This window comes from Scyliorhinus canicula, chromosome 4 (genome assembly GCF_902713615.1).
Source record: "Scyliorhinus canicula chromosome 4, sScyCan1.1, whole genome shotgun sequence".
Taxonomy (NCBI): Eukaryota; Metazoa; Chordata; class Chondrichthyes; order Carcharhiniformes; family Scyliorhinidae; genus Scyliorhinus; species Scyliorhinus canicula.
In genome coordinates this window covers 123,803,909-123,822,537 of record NC_052149.1, presented here as the reverse complement: position 1 = coordinate 123,822,537, position 18,629 = coordinate 123,803,909, and the positions used below count along the sequence as shown (strand labels likewise).

General features: G+C 47.3%; 1 protein-coding gene across 1 annotated transcript in view; it reads right to left on the bottom strand.

Moving 5' to 3' along the window:
- LOC119964239 (syntaxin-6-like) overlaps positions 1-14,681 on the bottom strand; it is a 75,511-nt gene extending 60,830 nt beyond the window's left edge. The window contains 4 exon segments of the mRNA XM_038793521.1: positions 10,606-10,700; positions 14,040-14,085; positions 14,087-14,254; positions 14,586-14,681. Of these exon segments, the coding sequence (XP_038649449.1) occupies positions 10,606-10,700; positions 14,040-14,085; positions 14,087-14,254; positions 14,586-14,681 (405 nt within the window).
- Positions 14,682-18,629: the final 3,948 nt, after the last annotated feature.

Here is an 18,629-nt window from a genome sequence, read left to right as displayed (position 1 = left end):
ATGTCATCTATCTTTCATGGCCCACCGCTTCTTCTGCATAATTCCCCAGGTAGAACATCAGGAGTGGTGGCAGCCTGCTGCATGTCTCCCTTTCTGCCCTGTGATGGTCTTGCCGTTTATCCTCTGGAGTGCCTGGGGCTGAATGGGCCGGGCCGACTTTTGGGTGTCACAGGTGACGATGTGTCAGTCTGTTCAGCCCGCTGCCCAACAGATGGGCCAATGTCAGGTGGGAGGAATTCGGAAGGGTTGAGGTGTTCCAGAGATGGGCCCATCACAGGGGCAGCACAGTAACATTGTGGATAGCACAATTGCTTCACAGCTCCAGGGTCCCAGGTTCGATTCCGGCTTGGGTCACTGTCTGTGCGGAGTCTGCACATCCTCCCCGTGTGTGCGTGGGTTTCCTCCGGGTGCTCCGTTTTCCTCTCACAGTCCAAAGATGTGCAGGTTAGGTGGATTGGCCATGATAAATTGCCCTTAGTGTCCAAAATTGCATTTAGTGTTGGGTGGGGTTACTGGGTTATGGGGATAGGGTGGAGATGTTAATCTTGGGTAGGGTGCTTTTTCCAAGAGCTGGTGCATACTCGATGGGCCGAATGGCCTCCTTCTGCACAGTAAATTCTATGATAATCTATGACTTCCTCCTTCTTTGGGGTGTTTGATGGCCCGTGAGCTACTCCATGGAATGAAGGGAGTAAGTTCCGGAGGTCCCACTGCCACCTGGCGCTGCCAGTACTGGAGGCCCGCCGTCGTCTGAACCATGGTGTCGACGTCTTCAGCCATGGCGCACTGAGACAGGGACATGTCCCTCAGTGAGTGAGCCATATCCTTCACTGCCTTTATCAAGTCCCCCTATGACTGGCTAATGTCAGTCAGCACCCAGCCAATGCTCTCAATGCCCTTTGCGAATAGGCCAAGCTCTGGAGTCCCACACCTGAGTCCAGACATGTGCGCAAGCGACAGGGCAAACTGACCTGCGCCTCAGCCGTGGACAGCACAGTGTGTCCCAAGCTTTGGGTGTCTCTGACCCTTTCAGTGTTGGTCTGAGTGCCACACATTGTTGGCACCATCTCCTGCGCCTGAAGGTGAGTGAACTCCTTCAGTTGGACTTGCAGGCGCTGGAAAGTTGCTGACACCCCTTCCTGTAAATTCTGCCTCTGCTTCTGTATCTGCACCAGTGATGGGATCATCTTTTCCAGAAGCATGACACCTGTATGGACGACAGCTGTTCCCTGGGATCAGGCAGCCATACAACCGTCCCTTCCTTCGGGAATGCCTGCCTCCATCTGATGTGCTGCAGCATATCTGTGATGCTCATCAGAAAGTAACCCAGGAGCCTGATCACTAACATTACCCAGCAAGGTGATAGTCTCTGCAATGATGGATGGTGCAGGGGAAAGCTTTGGAGTCATGCTCTGGGGATTTCTGAGGGTCTAGATGCGGGGCAACAACCCCAGATGGCCCGGTCTCGTCTGAGTGGGATCGTGAAAGACAAAAGAAATGGGGTAAGGACTGGTCTGTGGGCGAGGATGACTCACTTGATATAGGGACTGCGTTGCAACAGACTCTCACTTGTTTGGTGCATGTCAAACTCCATTCCAAACACAGCCCCCTCCTCAACCTCCCTGACGAGTTGCAGAGCCCTTTCCTCAGAGAGGGTTTGGACCTGCATATCTGGGGTGCCATCTTCTGGTGCTCCCGGTGATTATGGCCTACTTTATCCTTGGGGACACAGAAAGGAAATAGCGAGTCGTTGGGAGGCGGGGGTTATGGGGGGTTTGTTGCTGGTGGCATGTGTGTGCAAGGTTCCTGGCCAATGAGGACATTTGTTGGGAGTTTGTGGAGGGTGGATTGTAAGGGGGCAAGCAGGTGGGGTGTTACTGGCCTCTAAGGGATTGGGGGTAGATGTGAGGAGTGAGGAACAGGAGTAATGCCGGGGAACAGAGAAACAGTGCGGAGCGAGGCGGACCCGGTGAGTTAAAACAGCGGGGGAAGGGAGAGGAGCTTCAGAGCGAGAAACAGCACAGAGAGAGGCAGTCCCGGTGAATCTGAACAGCGGGGAAAGGGGGAAGAGAACGGTCGACACGCTGCCACAGTGGTTAGTATTGTTGCCTTGCAGTGCCAGGGACCCCAGTTCAATTCCGATCTCGGGTGACTGTCTGTGTCAAGTTTGCAGTTTCTCCCCGTGTCTGCGAGGGTTTCCTCCGGGTGCTCCAGTTCCCTCCCACAGTCCAAAGATATGCGGGTTAGGTGGATTAACCATGCTAAATTGCCCCGTAGTGTCCAAAGTTTAGATGGGGTTACAGGATTACGGGGCTAGAGCGTGAGAATGGGCCTAGGTAGTCTGCTCTTTCAGAAGGTCGGTGCAGACTCTACAGGCCGAATGGCCTCCTTCCGCACTATAACAATTCTATGATTCTATGACGAGCGTCAGAGCGAGAAACAATATGGAGAGAGACAGACCATTCCAGTTAAAACTGAGGGGAAAGAGAGAGCAGATTCAGAGTGCGAAACAGCGGGGAGAAACGCAAGCCAGGTGAGTTTAAACAGCGGGGAAAGGGAGAGCAGCTTCAGAGTGAGAGCAGCGCAGAGCAAGTAACGGCTAATTTCAATTACCTATTCTAAATTGCTTTCAATTTCAGATTATAGGTAAAAAGGAGAAACATTTTACAGATTAAAAAACTAAAGACCTATCAGAAATTAGACAAAAGCCAACTAAAATTAATTAAAATAATGCAGGGCCAGGCGGTGTGTTGTACCTACATGATGTAGGGGCTGGTGGACTCCATTGTGCTTCCCAGTGAACACATCTGTAGCAAGTGTTGGTTGCTCAGATTGATGAGCTGGAGTCTGAGCTTCAGACATTGCAACATATCAGGGAGGGGGAGTTACCTGGGCGCTGTGTTGCAGAAGACAGTCACACCCCCTAGAATAACTACCTTGAATTCGGCCAGTTGTCAGAGACAGAAGGGTGTGACTACGAGTGAGGCAGGTAGAAGGATCCAGGTCGGGCTGCAGGAGCCTCAGCCCTTATCCTTGTCCAACAGGTTTGAGATTCTTGCTCCCTGTGTGAACGAGAGCAAAGACTATGAGGAGGATGAGCAAACTAACCTCAGCACCGTGGTACAGGGAGCCATTCAAGAAGAAGGAGAAAAGAAATGTAGTTGGAATTGGGGATAGTATAGTTAGGCGCATGGACACTATTCTCTGACCAGGATCGAGAATCCCAAAGGTCGTGTTGCCTACCTGGTACCAGGATTCAGGATATCTCATCTGGGCTACAGAGGAACCTGGAGTGGGAGGGCAAAGATCCAGTTGTCATGGTCCACATAGGTACAAACGACATAGGTAGAACAAGGATAGAGGTTCTGCTGAGGAAATATGAGTGGCTAGGGGTTCAATTAAAAAGCATAACCAAATAGGGTACTAATCTCTGGATTACTACCTGAACCATGAGCTAATTGGCACAAGGTTAATACGATTAAAGAGGTAAACTCAAAGGTTGGTGTGGGAGAAATGGGTTTGAATTCATGGGACATTGGCACCAGTACTGGGGTAGGAGGGAGCTGTTCCGATGGGGTGGTCTTCACCTGAATCATGCTGGAACCAGAGTCCTGAGAATTGCATAACTGGGGCTGTAGATAGGGCTTGAAACAAAATAGTGGTTGGGAGGGTCCAGTTGCATGGAAAATTAGAAAATCAAAGTTAAAGGAGAAGGTAGGAGTGCACATTTGTGATGAGGTGGATTGTTACCAAAAAATAAAATGAAAAGAAAGAATGTACGAAAATAATATTTCACCGAGGAATCATGCAAGAGTAAGGAAATTTGATAATGGAACAGACTTAAAGACTTTGTATCTGAATGCATGAAGCATTCAAAATAAAATCAATGAGTTAATAGCGCAAATAGAGACAAAGTAGCATGATTTGGAGCCGATCACTGAGACATGGTTACAAGGAAACCAGGTCTGGGAGCTGAATATCCAAGGGTATGCAGTATTTTGGAAGGATAGACCGAAAGATAAGGAGGGTGGTGTAGCTTTGCTGGTAAAGAAAGGGGTCAGTGCAGTAGTGAGAAATGACATAGGCACTAGGGATCAAGAAGTGTAATCAGTCTGGGTAGGAATAAGAAATAGCAAGGGAAAGAATTCCCAGGTGGGAATAATCTATAGGTCACCAAGCAGTAGGTCCACAGTAGGGCTCAGTATAAATCAGGAAATACTGGGGGCTTGTGAGAAAGATACGGCAATAGTCATGGGTGATTTTAATATGGATATTGACTGGATTAATCAAATTGGTAAGGTAGCCTCGAGGGAGAGCTCATTGAATGCATCAGAGATTGTTTCTTGGAACAATATGGTACAGAATCAACCAGGGAGCATGCTGTTCAGGATTTGGTACTATGTAATGAGGAGGGATTAATTAATTACCCCATAGTTAAAGATCCTCGAGGGAAGAATGATCATAACATGTTAGAATGTCAAATTCAGTTTGAGGGTTGGAAACTGGAGTCCCACATTCGCATTCTGAAGTTAAACAAAGGTAATTACATTGGCATAAGGACAGATTTGGACCTAGTGGACTGGGCAGGAAGACTAAAAGGTAGGACAGCTGATGAACAATTACAGTTGTTTTAGGAGATATTCAACTCCTCCCAACTTGAGGGCAGCACGGTAGCATAGTGGCTAGCACAGTTGTTTCACAGCTCCAGGGTCCCAGGTTCGATTCCCTGCTTGGGTCAATGTCTGTATGGTGTCTGCACAATCTCCACGTGTGTGCGTAGGTTTCCTCCGGGTGCTCCAGTTTCCTCCCACAGTCCAAAGATGTGCAGGTTAGGTGGATTGGACACGCTAAATGGCCCTTGGGTTGGGTGGGGTTACTGGGTTACAGGCATGGGGTGGAGGTGTGGGCTTAAGTGGTTGCTCTTTGCAAGAGCCGGTGCAGACTCGATGGGCCGAATGGCCTCCATCTGCAGTGTAAATGCTATGATTCTATGAACTAAAATATATTCCAGAGAGGAAGAAAGGTTGTAAGAGGGGAAAAAATATCCATGGCTAAGCAAGGAAGTTAAAGATAACATAAAGACAAAAACTAAGGCATACAATATTGCAAAAACCAGTGGGGGGCTGGAAGATTAGGAAATGTTTAAAGATCAACAAAAGGTTACTAAAAATGCAATTAAAAAAGCAAAGGTAAATTAAGAACGAAAACTAGCGCAAAATATTTTTTTTAATTGAAAAAGCTTCTCTAAGTATGTAAAAGGGGGAGCAGGGCGGCCGCAGCAAGTAGAGCTCCCACCGGTGGCCACGATTTGTGGCGATTTCGGGGATTTCCCCGAGGCATTACTCCCCCCTCTCCCCCCCCCCCCCCCCCCCCCGGAGTATCGTCAGCCTTTGGGGCCGTCACGAGCAGCTAGTGGGGCCAGTTTAAAAACCGGTGAAGAACCCCGGGTGGGTGTCGGGCGGCGGGGGGTGAGGCACTGGGCCCAGCACGGCGTGGAGTTCGGAGCAGCGGGGGCAGAGCTACAAGGAGGCCATGGCGGCAGGCCCGAGGCCAGGGCACGATGTAGGTGGGGTGTCGCACATCGAGCGGCGTTTGGGCGAGTGAAGGCGGCACTGTACAAGAAGGGGATGTGATTTGCTATGGTGTTTTGCTATTTGCCCAGTGAAGCTGAGGGTAACGTATAATGCCAAAGACTTTTATTTTGAGACAGCGAAGGCGGCTGAGGCGTTCGTGAGGGCAGAAGGCTTGAGACAGACGTGAGGAGCGGAACTGGAAGAGAGACTGTGGACTGTGTTTGAACAGCTGGAAAATGTATAAATGCCAGAACTTTTTTTTACTGATGTGTATTGCAATTTACTTCTCTTTGCATTGTTATAGAGTTCCAGTTAATGATGGGTTGATTGGCGTTCTGTGTTGCGACGGTTAAATGTTATGTTGATGAATTGTATGGGTTGGATTGTTGGTTTTGTTTTTTTTCTTTCTCTGGGACTGGGTGGAAGGGGATGATAGTGAACGGAGGTGAGGAGGGCTGAGGGCGTTGGAGCCTGGATAGCTGGCTTCAATGGGCCTACGAGGCGAGTGAGAGGGTGGGGGAAGGGATTGATGTTGGGAGATGTTGTTTCAGGGGGAAATGTAGGCGGGGGTTCTTGGGAGGGGCGGGAAGGAGTTCGATGTTAACAATGGACAGGGGTGGGTTAAGCTTATGGGGCAGGGCTCGGTGTTATGATGATGGTGGATAAATAAGGTTGGGGGGGGGGGGGGGGGGGGGGGGGTGAGAGACCCCCAGTTAGGATAGTCACGTGGAACGTGAGAGGGCTAGGAGGTCTGGTCAAGAGGTCAAGGTGCTTGCGCATCTTAAAAGTTTGAAAGCCGATGTGGCAATGCTGCGGGAGACTCACTTGAGGGTGAAGGACAAGGTGAGACTTAAAAAGGACTGGGTTAGCCAAGTGTTTCACTCTGGATTTGATGGGAGGGCTCGAGGGGTAGTGGTGTTGGTCAGCAAAAGGGTACGCTTCCAGATGGAGAAGGTGGTGGCAGATCAGGGGGGTAGATATGTGATTGTGACAGGGGTGCTGGAGGGGAGATTAGTGACGCTGTTAAGTGTATACGGTCCCAATTGGGACGATGTGGGATTCGCGAAGAAGGTGTTTGGGGCCATTCCCGACTTGGACACACATAAGCTTATTGTGGGGAGTTGACTGAAACTTGATGCAGGAGCCACGGTTGGACAGATCACGGCCGCGCTGGCTGGTCCCATCGGTTGGGGGGGGGGGGAGAAGGCGCTGGCTGGGCTAATGGTGGAAATGGGAGGGGTGGTCCCTTGGAGGTTCCTGCACCCAAGGGAATGGGAGTACTCGTTTTTCTCAGCAGTCCATAAGGTATATCATAGAATTTACAGTACAGAAGGAGGCCATTCGGCCCATCGAGTCTGCACCAGCTCTTGGAAAGAGCACCCTACCCAAGGTCAACACCTCCACCCTATCCCCATAACCCAGTAACCCCACCCAACACTACGGGCAATTTTGGACATTAAGGGCAATTTAACATGGACAATCCACCTAACCTGCACATCTTTGGACTGTGGGAGGAAACCGGAGGACCCGGAGGAAACCCACGCACACACGGGGAGGACGTGCAGACTCCGCACAGACAGTGACCCAAGCTGGAATCGAACCTGGGACCCTGGAACTGTGAAGTAATTGTGCTATCCACAATGCTACCATGCTGCCCTCGCGGAATAACTTTTTTGTGGTGGCAAAGGCTTTGCTGGCTGGAGTCAAGGGGTCAGAATACTCTGCAATTGCAGTGTCAGTTCACATTCCACATTGGGTGGATATGGTGCTGGAGAAGGGGGTAGCGCAGAGGCCGGGGTGGAAACTGGATGTGGGGCTTTTGGGGAACCAAGTGTTCTGTGAGAAAATTGAAGCGGTAATTAAGGAATATGTAGGTTTCAACTGTACGGGTGAGGTGTCGAAGGCAGTTGTCTGGGAGGCTCTAAAGGCGGTGGTGAGGGGTGAGGCAATTTTGTTTAAGGCCAGGGTGGACAAAGAGGAGAGGTTGGAGCGGCAGAGGGTAATAGATGAGATGTTGGAGGTAGATAGGAGTTATGCAGAAGATGGGGACCCAGCGAAGCTGGAAAAGAGGAAGGAACTACAGGCGAGCTTCGACCGACTATCCACCAAGGAAGGCGGTGCGCCAACTGAGATGAGCAAGGGGTGCAGTTTATGAACATGGAGCTAAGGCAGGTTTGTTAGCAGGTATGCTCCGGAGGGAGGCAGCGGCAAGGGAAATTTTTCAGGTGAGGGATAGGGTAGGGAAGTTGGTGGTGGCTCCGGAGTGGATTAACAAGGTTTTTGAGGAGTTTTATGAGTGGTTGTACAGGTCAGAGCCACCCCGGGGAGACCGTGAGATGCAGGAATTTCTAGATGGGTTGGAGTACCCGAGGCTAGGGATGGGGACAGGGCTACATTAGAAGGAGCAATAGTGGAGCAGGTGATAAAGGATGCGATTGGGAGAATTCAGTCGGGGAAGGTGGCAGGGCCGGATGGGTTTCCGGTGGAATATTATAAAAAATTGAAGGATAAGTTGGGACCCTGATGGTGGGGATGTTTGAAGAAGCGATAGGGAAGGGGGTGCTGCCACAAACCTTGGGGCAGGCATCGATTTCACTGCTGCTAAAAAAAAGATAAGGATCCGACGGAGTGTGGGTCGTATAAGCCCATATCACTTCTGAATGTGGACGCAAAAGGTGAAGGTACTGGTGGGTAGGCTGGAGGAGTGCCTCCCGAAGGTGATAGGCGAGGTTCGTGAAAGGGAGGCAGCTGTTTTCGAACATTAGGAGGGTTTTGAACGTTGTTATGGCAACGACGGAAGGGAAGGAAACAGAGGTGGTTGTGGCATTGGACACCGAGAAGGCGTTTGACCAGGTAGAATGGGTGTACCTGATGGCAGTTCTGGAGCGGTTTGGGATTGGACCAAGATTTGTGAACTCGGTAAAGCTATTATACAAGGAGCCGAAGGCGAGTGTCCGCACAAACAATATCAGCTCAAGATACTTTTCTCTCCACCGTGGGACTAGGCAGGGATATCCTATCCCCGCTGCTGTTTGCACTTGCGATTGAGCCGTTGGCCATCGCATTAAGAGGTTCGGGAGCATGGAAGGAATAGTACGGGGGGGGGGGGGGAAATAGAGCATAGGGTGTCTTTATATGCCGACGACTTGCTGCTGTATGTGTCAGAACCGAGTGCGTCGATAGGAGGAATATTGGAGCAACTGCAAGTATTTGGGTCTTTCTTGGGGTACAAGCTGAACCTGGACAAGAGTGAGTATTTTGTGATGTCTCGGCCACCGGGTTGGGCCCGCAATGATACTCAAATGGTGCCTACTGGACGTGCAGAGTAAAACGCATTGACGCCGTTTTCGAGGTGATGGAGAATCGCGATTTGGCGTCAAATCGGCGCCTGCCGCGATTTCAGTTTCGGAACCAATTCTCCGCCCAAACGTCTTTCCCAATTTCGGCGCCGGCTAATAGAGAATCCCGCCCTTCATATATGGACAGATTTTTATTAGAAATGGGTTGAAGAGTTATAGAGAATGGGCAGGAAATTGGACTTGAGGCCAAGATGAAATCAGCCATGATCATATCAAATGTCGGAGCAGGCTCAAGGGCCTGAATTGCCTACTCCTTTACCGAGTTCATATGTTACTCACCTGAGCTGCTCCGGCTGCACGCCGGTCCCCTTGGTGAGGCTGCCAGCACTCAGCCTGTGCCTCTATTAGGATAGCGGGCTGGAGTTTCTGCCTCACCCCTAAGAGGGTGCCCCTCCGCTCTTCAACAGTGTCCAGCATATGTTCAATGTCAGGATCCAGGTACCTTGGCGCTGGTCTTTTAGCAGCCATCTTCTTGGCTGGAATGAGTCTGTGCTGAGTGGAGCGCTTAGAAGCTGCCCCAGCTTGTCAGGCTCTGAATGCGAATCCCGACCCCAGCGCATCAGCTGCCTGCGGGGCCGAGACTCCAACGGGCTGCATGTGGGCTAAGTGTTGGCGCATTTGCATCAGATGAACGTTTCTCTGCCAGCGTTCCTAGCGGCAGCACGCAGTTACCGTGTTTCTCCACCACCGGCAGCAGTCACCAGTACGGTGCCACCCAACATCTCTACCGCATTAATGACATTCTTGCATTTCACACAAGATCTTCCTGTGAAATGACCCAGGTGGCTAGCATTCCAATACTCATTCAACCTCTTCATAACAATTCCCAGAAACTTTGAATCAGGCACTTAGTGACATGCCCTCTGATTTTCATACCTTCTCTCTCTGCTCATTAATTTGCTGTCTGAAAGCTCAACCTCACGTTGTAAGACTAAATCATGGCTACAAACTCACATTCGATTGGTGTGATGCTCAGAAAAAAATGATATGAAATCCATGCAAACCCGACTGCAGAAGACATGACATCTGCTCAGGACTTTCCCAGCTATGTCTGTCTCCTGTAAGAAACATAAGAGTGAAGACACCCATACAACGTCAGGAAACTTGATCTTCCAACTTCACACAAAATTCATTTTTGGCTCTGTCTTGCAATTATTGCCCACCCCTAATTGCCTGATGGTTGACTGAAGTGGACAGCAAGATTGGGGCCGTTAAGAGTCTTCCACGACTGGAGACACAGCAAAGCTAGACTGGGTAAACACGGCAGATTCCCTTCATGGGAGGGAGTTAGTGAACCAGTTGGGGTTTTCAACAACTTTGTGGACATTTTTACTGATGCTAGTATCTTAGCTGCTAAAATGGGATTTGAGCGCACATGGATTGTTAGTCCAGCCTCTGGGTTGTTAATCTGGTAACATAAACACTACACTACCATTCTCCAAAGAAACTCCAGATACAAACATATAGGATTAAAAAAATAGATATAAATGAGACCACAAAAGCCTCCTGCCGTTCCACAAAAGCATTTGTGTCCTGCTCTGCATCTCCAACTTCCCCGTCCCCAGCAGTGAGAGGAACCAGAGCGAATATTCCCATAGCCCCAGTCCCTCGGCATCATTGCTTCTAGTTATCTTCACTTCCTTGTTTGCCTACAACACATCAGCAGGATTTACCTTTACAGTTTGTTTCGTACTTGTGATGAATGCTTTCCTTTTGCTCAGTTCTGCTGGATCGAGATTAAACTTCCGAGGATTCGTCTCCACAATACGTACACTGCAGTTAAGGCAAATTGTGTTTACAGTAGAATGGTGTACCGACAGTGGATAGCAATTTTATCCTCAATAATCTGCATTGAGAAAGCACCTTTATGTGGTAAAATGCCTCATAGAGGGGTGGTGCAGTGGTTAGCACTGCTGCCTCACAGCACTGGGGACCCGGGTTCCATCCTAGCTCGGATCACTGTCCGTGTGGAGTTTCCAATTTCTCCCCATGTCTACTTGGGTCTCCCCCCACAACCTAAAGATGTGCAGGGTAGGTTGATTTCCACGCTAAATTGCCCCTTAATTGGAAAAACAGAATTGGGTACTTTAAATTTATTTTTAAAAATGCCTCAAGGAGCTTAATCAGACCCAATAAAAAAATTATTACTTGGATAACTGCAGCACCTTGTACAATCCAAAACAAATTTTGCAATTTGGCACAACAGTGGCACTACCAAATGTGTGCACATACTTTTAACACAATCTTCCAACGCTGCTTTTCCCTTCCTCTTTCCGCACCACAAATCTTCCCAGTCAAGGGTGCAAGAGGTAACTTCTCTCAAGTTGTTTATCTCAAGACCTGTCCTTAGCTCGTACATAAGACGGTCCATTCCACACTCTAACCACTCTCTGAGTAAAGAACCTACCTCGGACATCCCTCCTATATCTCCCACCCCGAACCTTATAGTTATGCCCCCTTGTAACAGCTACATCCACCCGAGGAAATAGTCTCTGAGCTCTATCTATCTATCCCCCTCATCATCTTAATAACCTCTATTAAGTCGCCTCTCATCCTCCTCCGCTCCAAAGAGAAAAGCCCTAGCTCCCTCAATTCGTTGTGACTCGTTGATGACTCGCACCCCATAACCTCCTCAATGCCATGAGGGCACCAAAGATGGTGCAAAACCGCTTCCTGTAAAGATGGCAAACCTAATTTCACCTCTGTTATAACCACCATTACAGAAAATTAATTTGCTCTAACCATTGATTTTTTCCATCTGATAACCTGGTAAGAGATGCATTCTGTTCCCAAACTATACTGCAGTAACTCACTTCATGAGCACTATCAAGAAGCTCAATTTGAGGGTGGCGCAGTGGATAGCACTGCTGTCTCAAGGTGCCGAGGACCCAGGTTTGATCCCGGCCCCGGGTCACTGTCCTTGTCGAGTTTGCACATTCTTCCGTGTCTGCGTGGTCTCACCTCCACAACCCAAAGATGTGCAGGTTAGGTGGATTGGCCACGATAAATTGCCCCTTAATTGGAAAAATAAATAAATAAGAAGCTCAAGTACTTTTACAGTATTGTTGCAAGATCACATTTAATAGGAAAGTTGTCTAGTTCGAGGCTCTATTCTCGTCTACCAAGTATGAGCCATTAGAAACTCTAATGTTTGAGATGTATTCAGTTCCTTTGCTATAACTGCATGTTGCCACTTTCACTGTGTGCTGAAACTCACCTGCAGCTGGCTTCATAGACAAGTAAACACATGGCCTGACTTGCACTAACCGGCGTGGCAAATACAGCTATCTCTACGAGCCTCTTGTAACACCGCACAAAGATAGCTTTCAAAACTCTGGAGGTTTCATCAGACCACGGCACTCTGGCTTTATAGGCAACATGGCCTCTTAAAGTAGATCTGCTAAACTGGGCACGCATGTTTGATACAAACATTAGAAAACTCCAAATGGTAATTAGCAATTGCGATGTCACTGAGATAAAAATGTCACACTGCTGGGCTTTGAAGGAGGACCCCTCACAGTAAATTCATGGAAAGAGTCCTGAGGGATAGGATTAATGACCATTTGGAAAGAGCACAGTAAGAAGTCTTACAACACCAGGTTAAAGTCCCACATGTTTGTTTCAAACACTAGCTTTCGGAGCACTCAGGTGGGGAAGGAGGTCACCTGAGGAAGGAGCTGCGCTCCAAAAGCAAGTGTTTGAAACAAACATGTTGGACTTTAACCTGGTGTTGTAAAACTTCTTACTGTGCTCACCCCAGTCCAACGCCGGCATCTCCACATCATTTGGAAAGATGCAGCTTAATCCGGGATGGTCAACATGGATTTGTGAAGGCTAAGTCTTGCCTCACAAATTTGATTGAATTCTCTGAGAGGTAACTAAGAGCAGTTGATGTCGTATACATGGATTTCAGTAAGGCGTTTGATAAGGTTCCCCATGGTCGGCTCATGAGAAAGTAAGGAGGTGTGGGATAGAGGGAAATTTGGCCAGTTTGACAAGTAACGGCTATCACATAGAAGACAGAAGGTGGTGGGTGGATGGAAAATTTTCAGACTGGAGACCAGTTACCAGCGATGTACCACAGGGATCAGTGCTGGGTCCTCTGCTATTTGTGATTTTATAAATGCTATTTGTGATTTTTATAAATGACTTGGAGGAGATGGCTGAAGGGTGGGGTCAGTAAATTTGCTGATGACACCAAGATTGGTGGAGTAGTGGATGAGGTGGAGGGCTGTTGTAGGCTGCAAAGAGACATTGATAGGATGCAGAGCTGGGCTGAAATGGCAGATGGAGTTTAACCCTGATAAGTGCGAGGTGATTTATTTTGGTAGGACAAATTTGAATATGGATTACAGGGTTAACGGAAGGGTTCTGAGGAATGTGGAGGAACAGAGAGATCTTGGGGTTCATGTCCACAGATCTCTAAAGGTTGCCACTCAAGTGGATAGAGCCGTGAAGAAAGCCTATAGTGTGTTAGCGTTTATTAACAGGGGGTTTGAGTTAAGAGCCGTGGGGTTATGCTGCAACTGTACAGGACCTTGGTGAGACCACATTGGAGTATTGTGTGCAGTTTCTGGTGACCTCATTATAGAAGAATGTTGGAAGCATTGGAAAGGGTGCCAAGGAGATTTACCAGGATGCTGCCTGGATTGGAGGGTAGGTCTAGGAGGAAAGGTTGAGGGAGTTAGGGCTTTTCTCTTTGGAGCGGAGGAGGATGAGAGTCGACTTAATAGAGTTTATAAGATGATGGGGGATAGATAGAGTGGACGTTCCAGAGACTATTTCCTCGGGGTGGGTGAAGCGGTTACAAGGGGACATACTATAAGGTTCGGGGTGGGAGATATAGGAGGAATGTCCGAGGTAGGTTCTTTACTCAGAGAGTGGTTAGGGTGTGGCAATGGACTGCCTGCTGTGATAGTGGAGTCGGACACTTTAGGAACTTTCAAGCGATTATTGGATAGGCACATGGAAGCAACACCAGAATGACAGGGAGTGGAATAGCTTGATCTTGATTTCAGACAAAGCTCGGCACAACATCGAGGGCCGAAGGGCCTGTTCTGTGCTTTAACTGTTCCTTGTGCTCTGAACATCTGTAATTAAAAGATATTAATAGTCTCATCGAGGTCCTCCAGGTCCCACTCGATACTACGGAGGACTATTCCGAAGCTCATTAGTTGTCCAATCACAGTCCTCCTTGCTGGCCGAAGAGTGTTCAGCCAGGAGCTCGGTCCATCGCTGGTACAGTCCTTGAGAAGTGTTCACTGCTTCTTCTGCACTTCGCTGGAAGAAAGGGGACAGTGTGAAACTGATACATATTAGCTCCTAGTACAAATCTTGTGCTCATATCCTCATTATCTAACTTGTGCATTTTCAAGTAGCTGTGGTTTAGTGGATAATGTTTATTCCTCAGAATCGGAATGTTATGGTTTCAAGTCCAGAAATATGAGTATAAGCAGGCTGACACTTCAGTGCAGTATTGAGAGTGCTGCAGTATCAAATTGTCTTTCAGAGACAACATTAACCTGAGGTCCCGTCTCTCCTCTCAACCGGATGGTAAAGCACTCATTTAGGACCACTCTCGAGCTCCACATGTGCACAATCATAAAATACTTACTGCACAGAAGGAAAACCATTTGGACCTTTGTGTCCATACCATCACTTGAAAGAGCAATTCAGCTAGCTCCACTCGCCTGCTCTTTCCCCAATTCTTTTTCTTTAGATAATTATCCAATTCTCCCTTCAAAGCCATGATTCGGACCCTGTCGCCACCACTCTCAGGTAGTGCAGCCCAGATCCCAACTCACTCGCTTGCATATAAAGATTTCCTTCATGACTTGGGTGCTTTATATCATTCATTCTTTTTTTTCTTTATTCTCTTTACAATGGAATGTGGTGCACTCACTGGCAAGGCCCGCATTTGTTGCCCATCCCTAATTGCCCTGGCACTGAGAAGGGTTCGCTCGGCCAATTTGACGAGGGCAGTCCAGAGTGCCAGTCACATTGCTGTGAATCTGGCGTCCAAGGTAGGCAGACCAGGTAACGGCCGGCATGATTTCCTTCACCAAAGGGGCGTCAGTAGTGAACCAAATGTTTTTTTTATACAAACACTCAGTGGATAGTTTCATGGTCACCATTACGGGAGACTAGCTTTCAATTCCAGATTTATTAACTGAATTTAAATGCACCGGTGCCATGTGTGTAATTTGAAGCATTAGCCTGGACCTCTGGATTACTCGTCCAGTGACCATGCCCGCTACCCCACGGCATGGTGGCACAGTGGTTAGCGGTGCTGCTTCACAGCTCCACGGATCTTGGGTTCAATTCCGGCCTTGGGTGGCTGAATGTCTGTGTGGAGCTTGCACTTTCTCCCGTGTCTGCGTGGGTTCCCTCCGGGTGCTCCGTTTCCTCCCACAGTCCAAAGGTGTGCAGTTATGTGGATTGGCCATGCTAATTGCCCCTTAAGTGTCCAAAAGGATAGGTTGGGTTTCTGTGTTATGGGGATAGGGTGGAGGTGTGGGTTTAAGTAGGGTGCCCTTTCCAAGGGCCGGTGCAGACTCGGTGGGCCAAATGGCCTCCTTCTGCACTGTAAATTCTATGATCTATGATCTCATCTTAATTGGTGTCCCTCGATCCTGACACCAATGGGGCCAGTGTAGCCCTAGCCAAACGCCTGAACATTTTGAGCACCTTTATTAACTTCCTCTCACAATTACCCCAGTTTCTCAATATCCACGTAACAAAGTCCCTCATCCCTGGAACCATTCTCCTAAATCTTTTCACACCCTTCTAAAGTCTGTTGGAGGGCAAGTGGACCCCACACCAGCGTTCTTGAACTAAACAACGGTATGAGGACAGATTTGGTCTGAGTAGACTGGGCAGGAAGGGCTAAAAGGTAGGACAGCTGATGAGCAGTGGCAGATTGTTTAAGGTGATTCTTAATTCCTCAACAACTAAAATATATTCCAGAGAGTAAGAGGGGTAAAAGAAAATCCATGGTTAAAGCAGGAGGTTAAGGACAATATAAAGACAAAACTAAGGTATACCATGCTGCAAAGGCCAGTTTGCTACTGGAAGATTGGGAAACTTTCAAACATCAACAAAGGGAGATAGTGGATTCATTGGTTATAATATTCCAAAACAGGAATAGTTCCAGTGGATTGGAAAAATGCACTTATTCAAAAAAGGAGGCAGAAAGTAAGGAATTTACAGACCGATTAATTTAACATATTTGGTGGGAAATTGTTAGAATCCATTATTAAGGAATAATATCAGGACATATGGAAAAGTCAATCCATCAGTCAGCATAGTTTCATGAAGCTTAAATCATGTTTGACTAATTTTCCGAGCTCTTCAAAGATGCAACAAGCAAAGTGGATAATGGAGATCCTGTAGATGTAGTATATCTGGACTTCCAGAAGGTGCTTGATAAGGTGTCGCACAGAAGGTTAATTCACAAGGTTTAGATCACATGAGATTGGGAGTAATTTACCTAGCTGGATAGAAGACTGGCTGACGGTCAGAAGACAGAGAGTCGGGATAATGGGGTCTTGTTCTGGATGGCATGATGTACCTAGTGGGGTGCCACAGGTTTGGTCCTTGGCTCCAATTAATTAAATCTATATTATGACTTGGATACAGGAATAGAAGGATCTATAGCCAATTTCACAGACGACCTAAAGTAAATGGGCAGTAAGTTGCAATGAGGAAATAAGAACCTTACAAATGGGTTTAGATAGGTTAGGTGAGTAGGCCAAAATGTGGCAGATGGTGTTACGTGGATAAGTGGCGTGGTCATCCATTTTGGTGCGAAAAATGGAAAGGCAACTTATTATCTAAATGGGGAGAGACTTTGGGGTGCTCCATTGCAGAGGGATCTGAGTGTCTTTGTGCATGAGTCACAGAAAACTAGCATGCAGATACAGCAGGTAATAAAGAAAATTGAATGTTGGCATTTATAGCAAAAGGAACTGAGTATTACGGTAAGGAAGTGTTGTTGTAACTATACAAGGCATTGATGAGACCGCACCTGGAGTATTGTGTACAGTTTTGGTCCCCTTATTGAGGAAAGATGCAGTGGCATTGGAGGCAGTTCAGAGGAGGTTCACTAGATTGATTCCAGAGATGAGGATTTGTCTTATGAAGAGAGATTGAGCAGTTAAGGCTATAGTTTAGAAGAATAAGGGCAGATCAAATTGAGGTTACAAGATGATAAAAGCTATGAATAAAGTGGACGTGGAGTGGAGTGTTTCCTCTTGTGAAGTATTCTAGAACGAGAGGTCATAATCTTAGATGAGGAGTAGCAAATTTAAAGCAGAGATAAAATCACTTTTCTCAAGGGTTGTGAATCTGTGGAACTCGCTGCCCCAGAGTGCAGTGGATGCTGCGACAGTGAGGAGTTAGACAGACTTGTAATTAGTAATGGGTCGAAAGGTAACGGAGAAGAGGCAGCACGTCGGAAATAAGGCCATGATGAGATCAGCCATGATCGCATTGAATGTTGGAGCAGGCCCAAGAGGTTAAATTGCCTACTCCTGCTCCTAGTTCTTATGTTCTAAGAAATTTCTATTCTGCCTAATTCCACCTTCCAGCTCTGGGTCTGCAGCCCTGTAGGTAAGCACAAATCTGGTGTTCTTGATTAATTAAGGGGATTTCTTGATTCATAAGGGGATGAGGGGTTATGGGGAGAAGACAGGAGAATGGAGATGAGAACATAGCAGCCATGATTGAATGGTGTAGCAGATGCGATGGGCCGAATGGCCTAATTCTGCTCCTATATCTTATGGATGGTGACCAGAATTGGACATGATACACCAGTTGAGGTGAAAACAGTGTTGTATAAGGTTCCTCATAGCTTCCTTGCTTTTGTACTCTGTAACTACATATAAAGTCATGATTCTACTGTCCTGACTAATCACTGCCAGCCTACCACATTATCTTCAAAAACTCTCAGGTCCCTGCATCCTCTTTAGGAATTATATCCTTTATTTTATATTGTTTTACCTCATTCTTCCTACCAAAATGTATAATTTCACATTTATACTGCATTAAATTTAATTTGTTACATGGCAACCCTTCCACCATCCTATCGGTGTCCTCTTGAAGTCTATCACTATCCTCCTCATTGTTCATAGTACAATCGAGGTTTGTGTTATCTACAAGTTTTGAAAATGTGGCTGTACACCCAAGACTGGGTCATTAATATAGATCAAGATATGCAGTAGCCTTAATACTGCACACCTCCTTCAGTCTGAAGAACAGCCATTTCAATCACTATTTGTTTCCTGTCACTCAGCCAATCCCATGCTGCTGATGTCCCTTTTATTCCATTTCCATGGGCTTTAACTTTGCTGACAAGCCTGTTAGGTGGCACTTTGTGGACATCACATTAATTGCATTGCCCTCATCAACCTCTCCTGTTACCTCATCAAAAACTCAAGAAAGTTAGTTAAACACAATTGGGCCCTTAACAAATCTATGCTAGTTTTCTTTAATTAATCCACACTTGTTCCAATTGATGGTTAATTTTGTCCCAGATTATTGCTTCTAAAAGCTTTCCCACCGGCGAGCTTAGAAAGGCTGGCCTGTAGTTGTTGGGCTTATTCTTATGCCCTTTTAAACAAGGGTGTAACATTTGCCATTCTCCAGTCATCCTGATATCCGAACAGGATTAGAAAGATTGTCAGTGCCTCTGCAATTT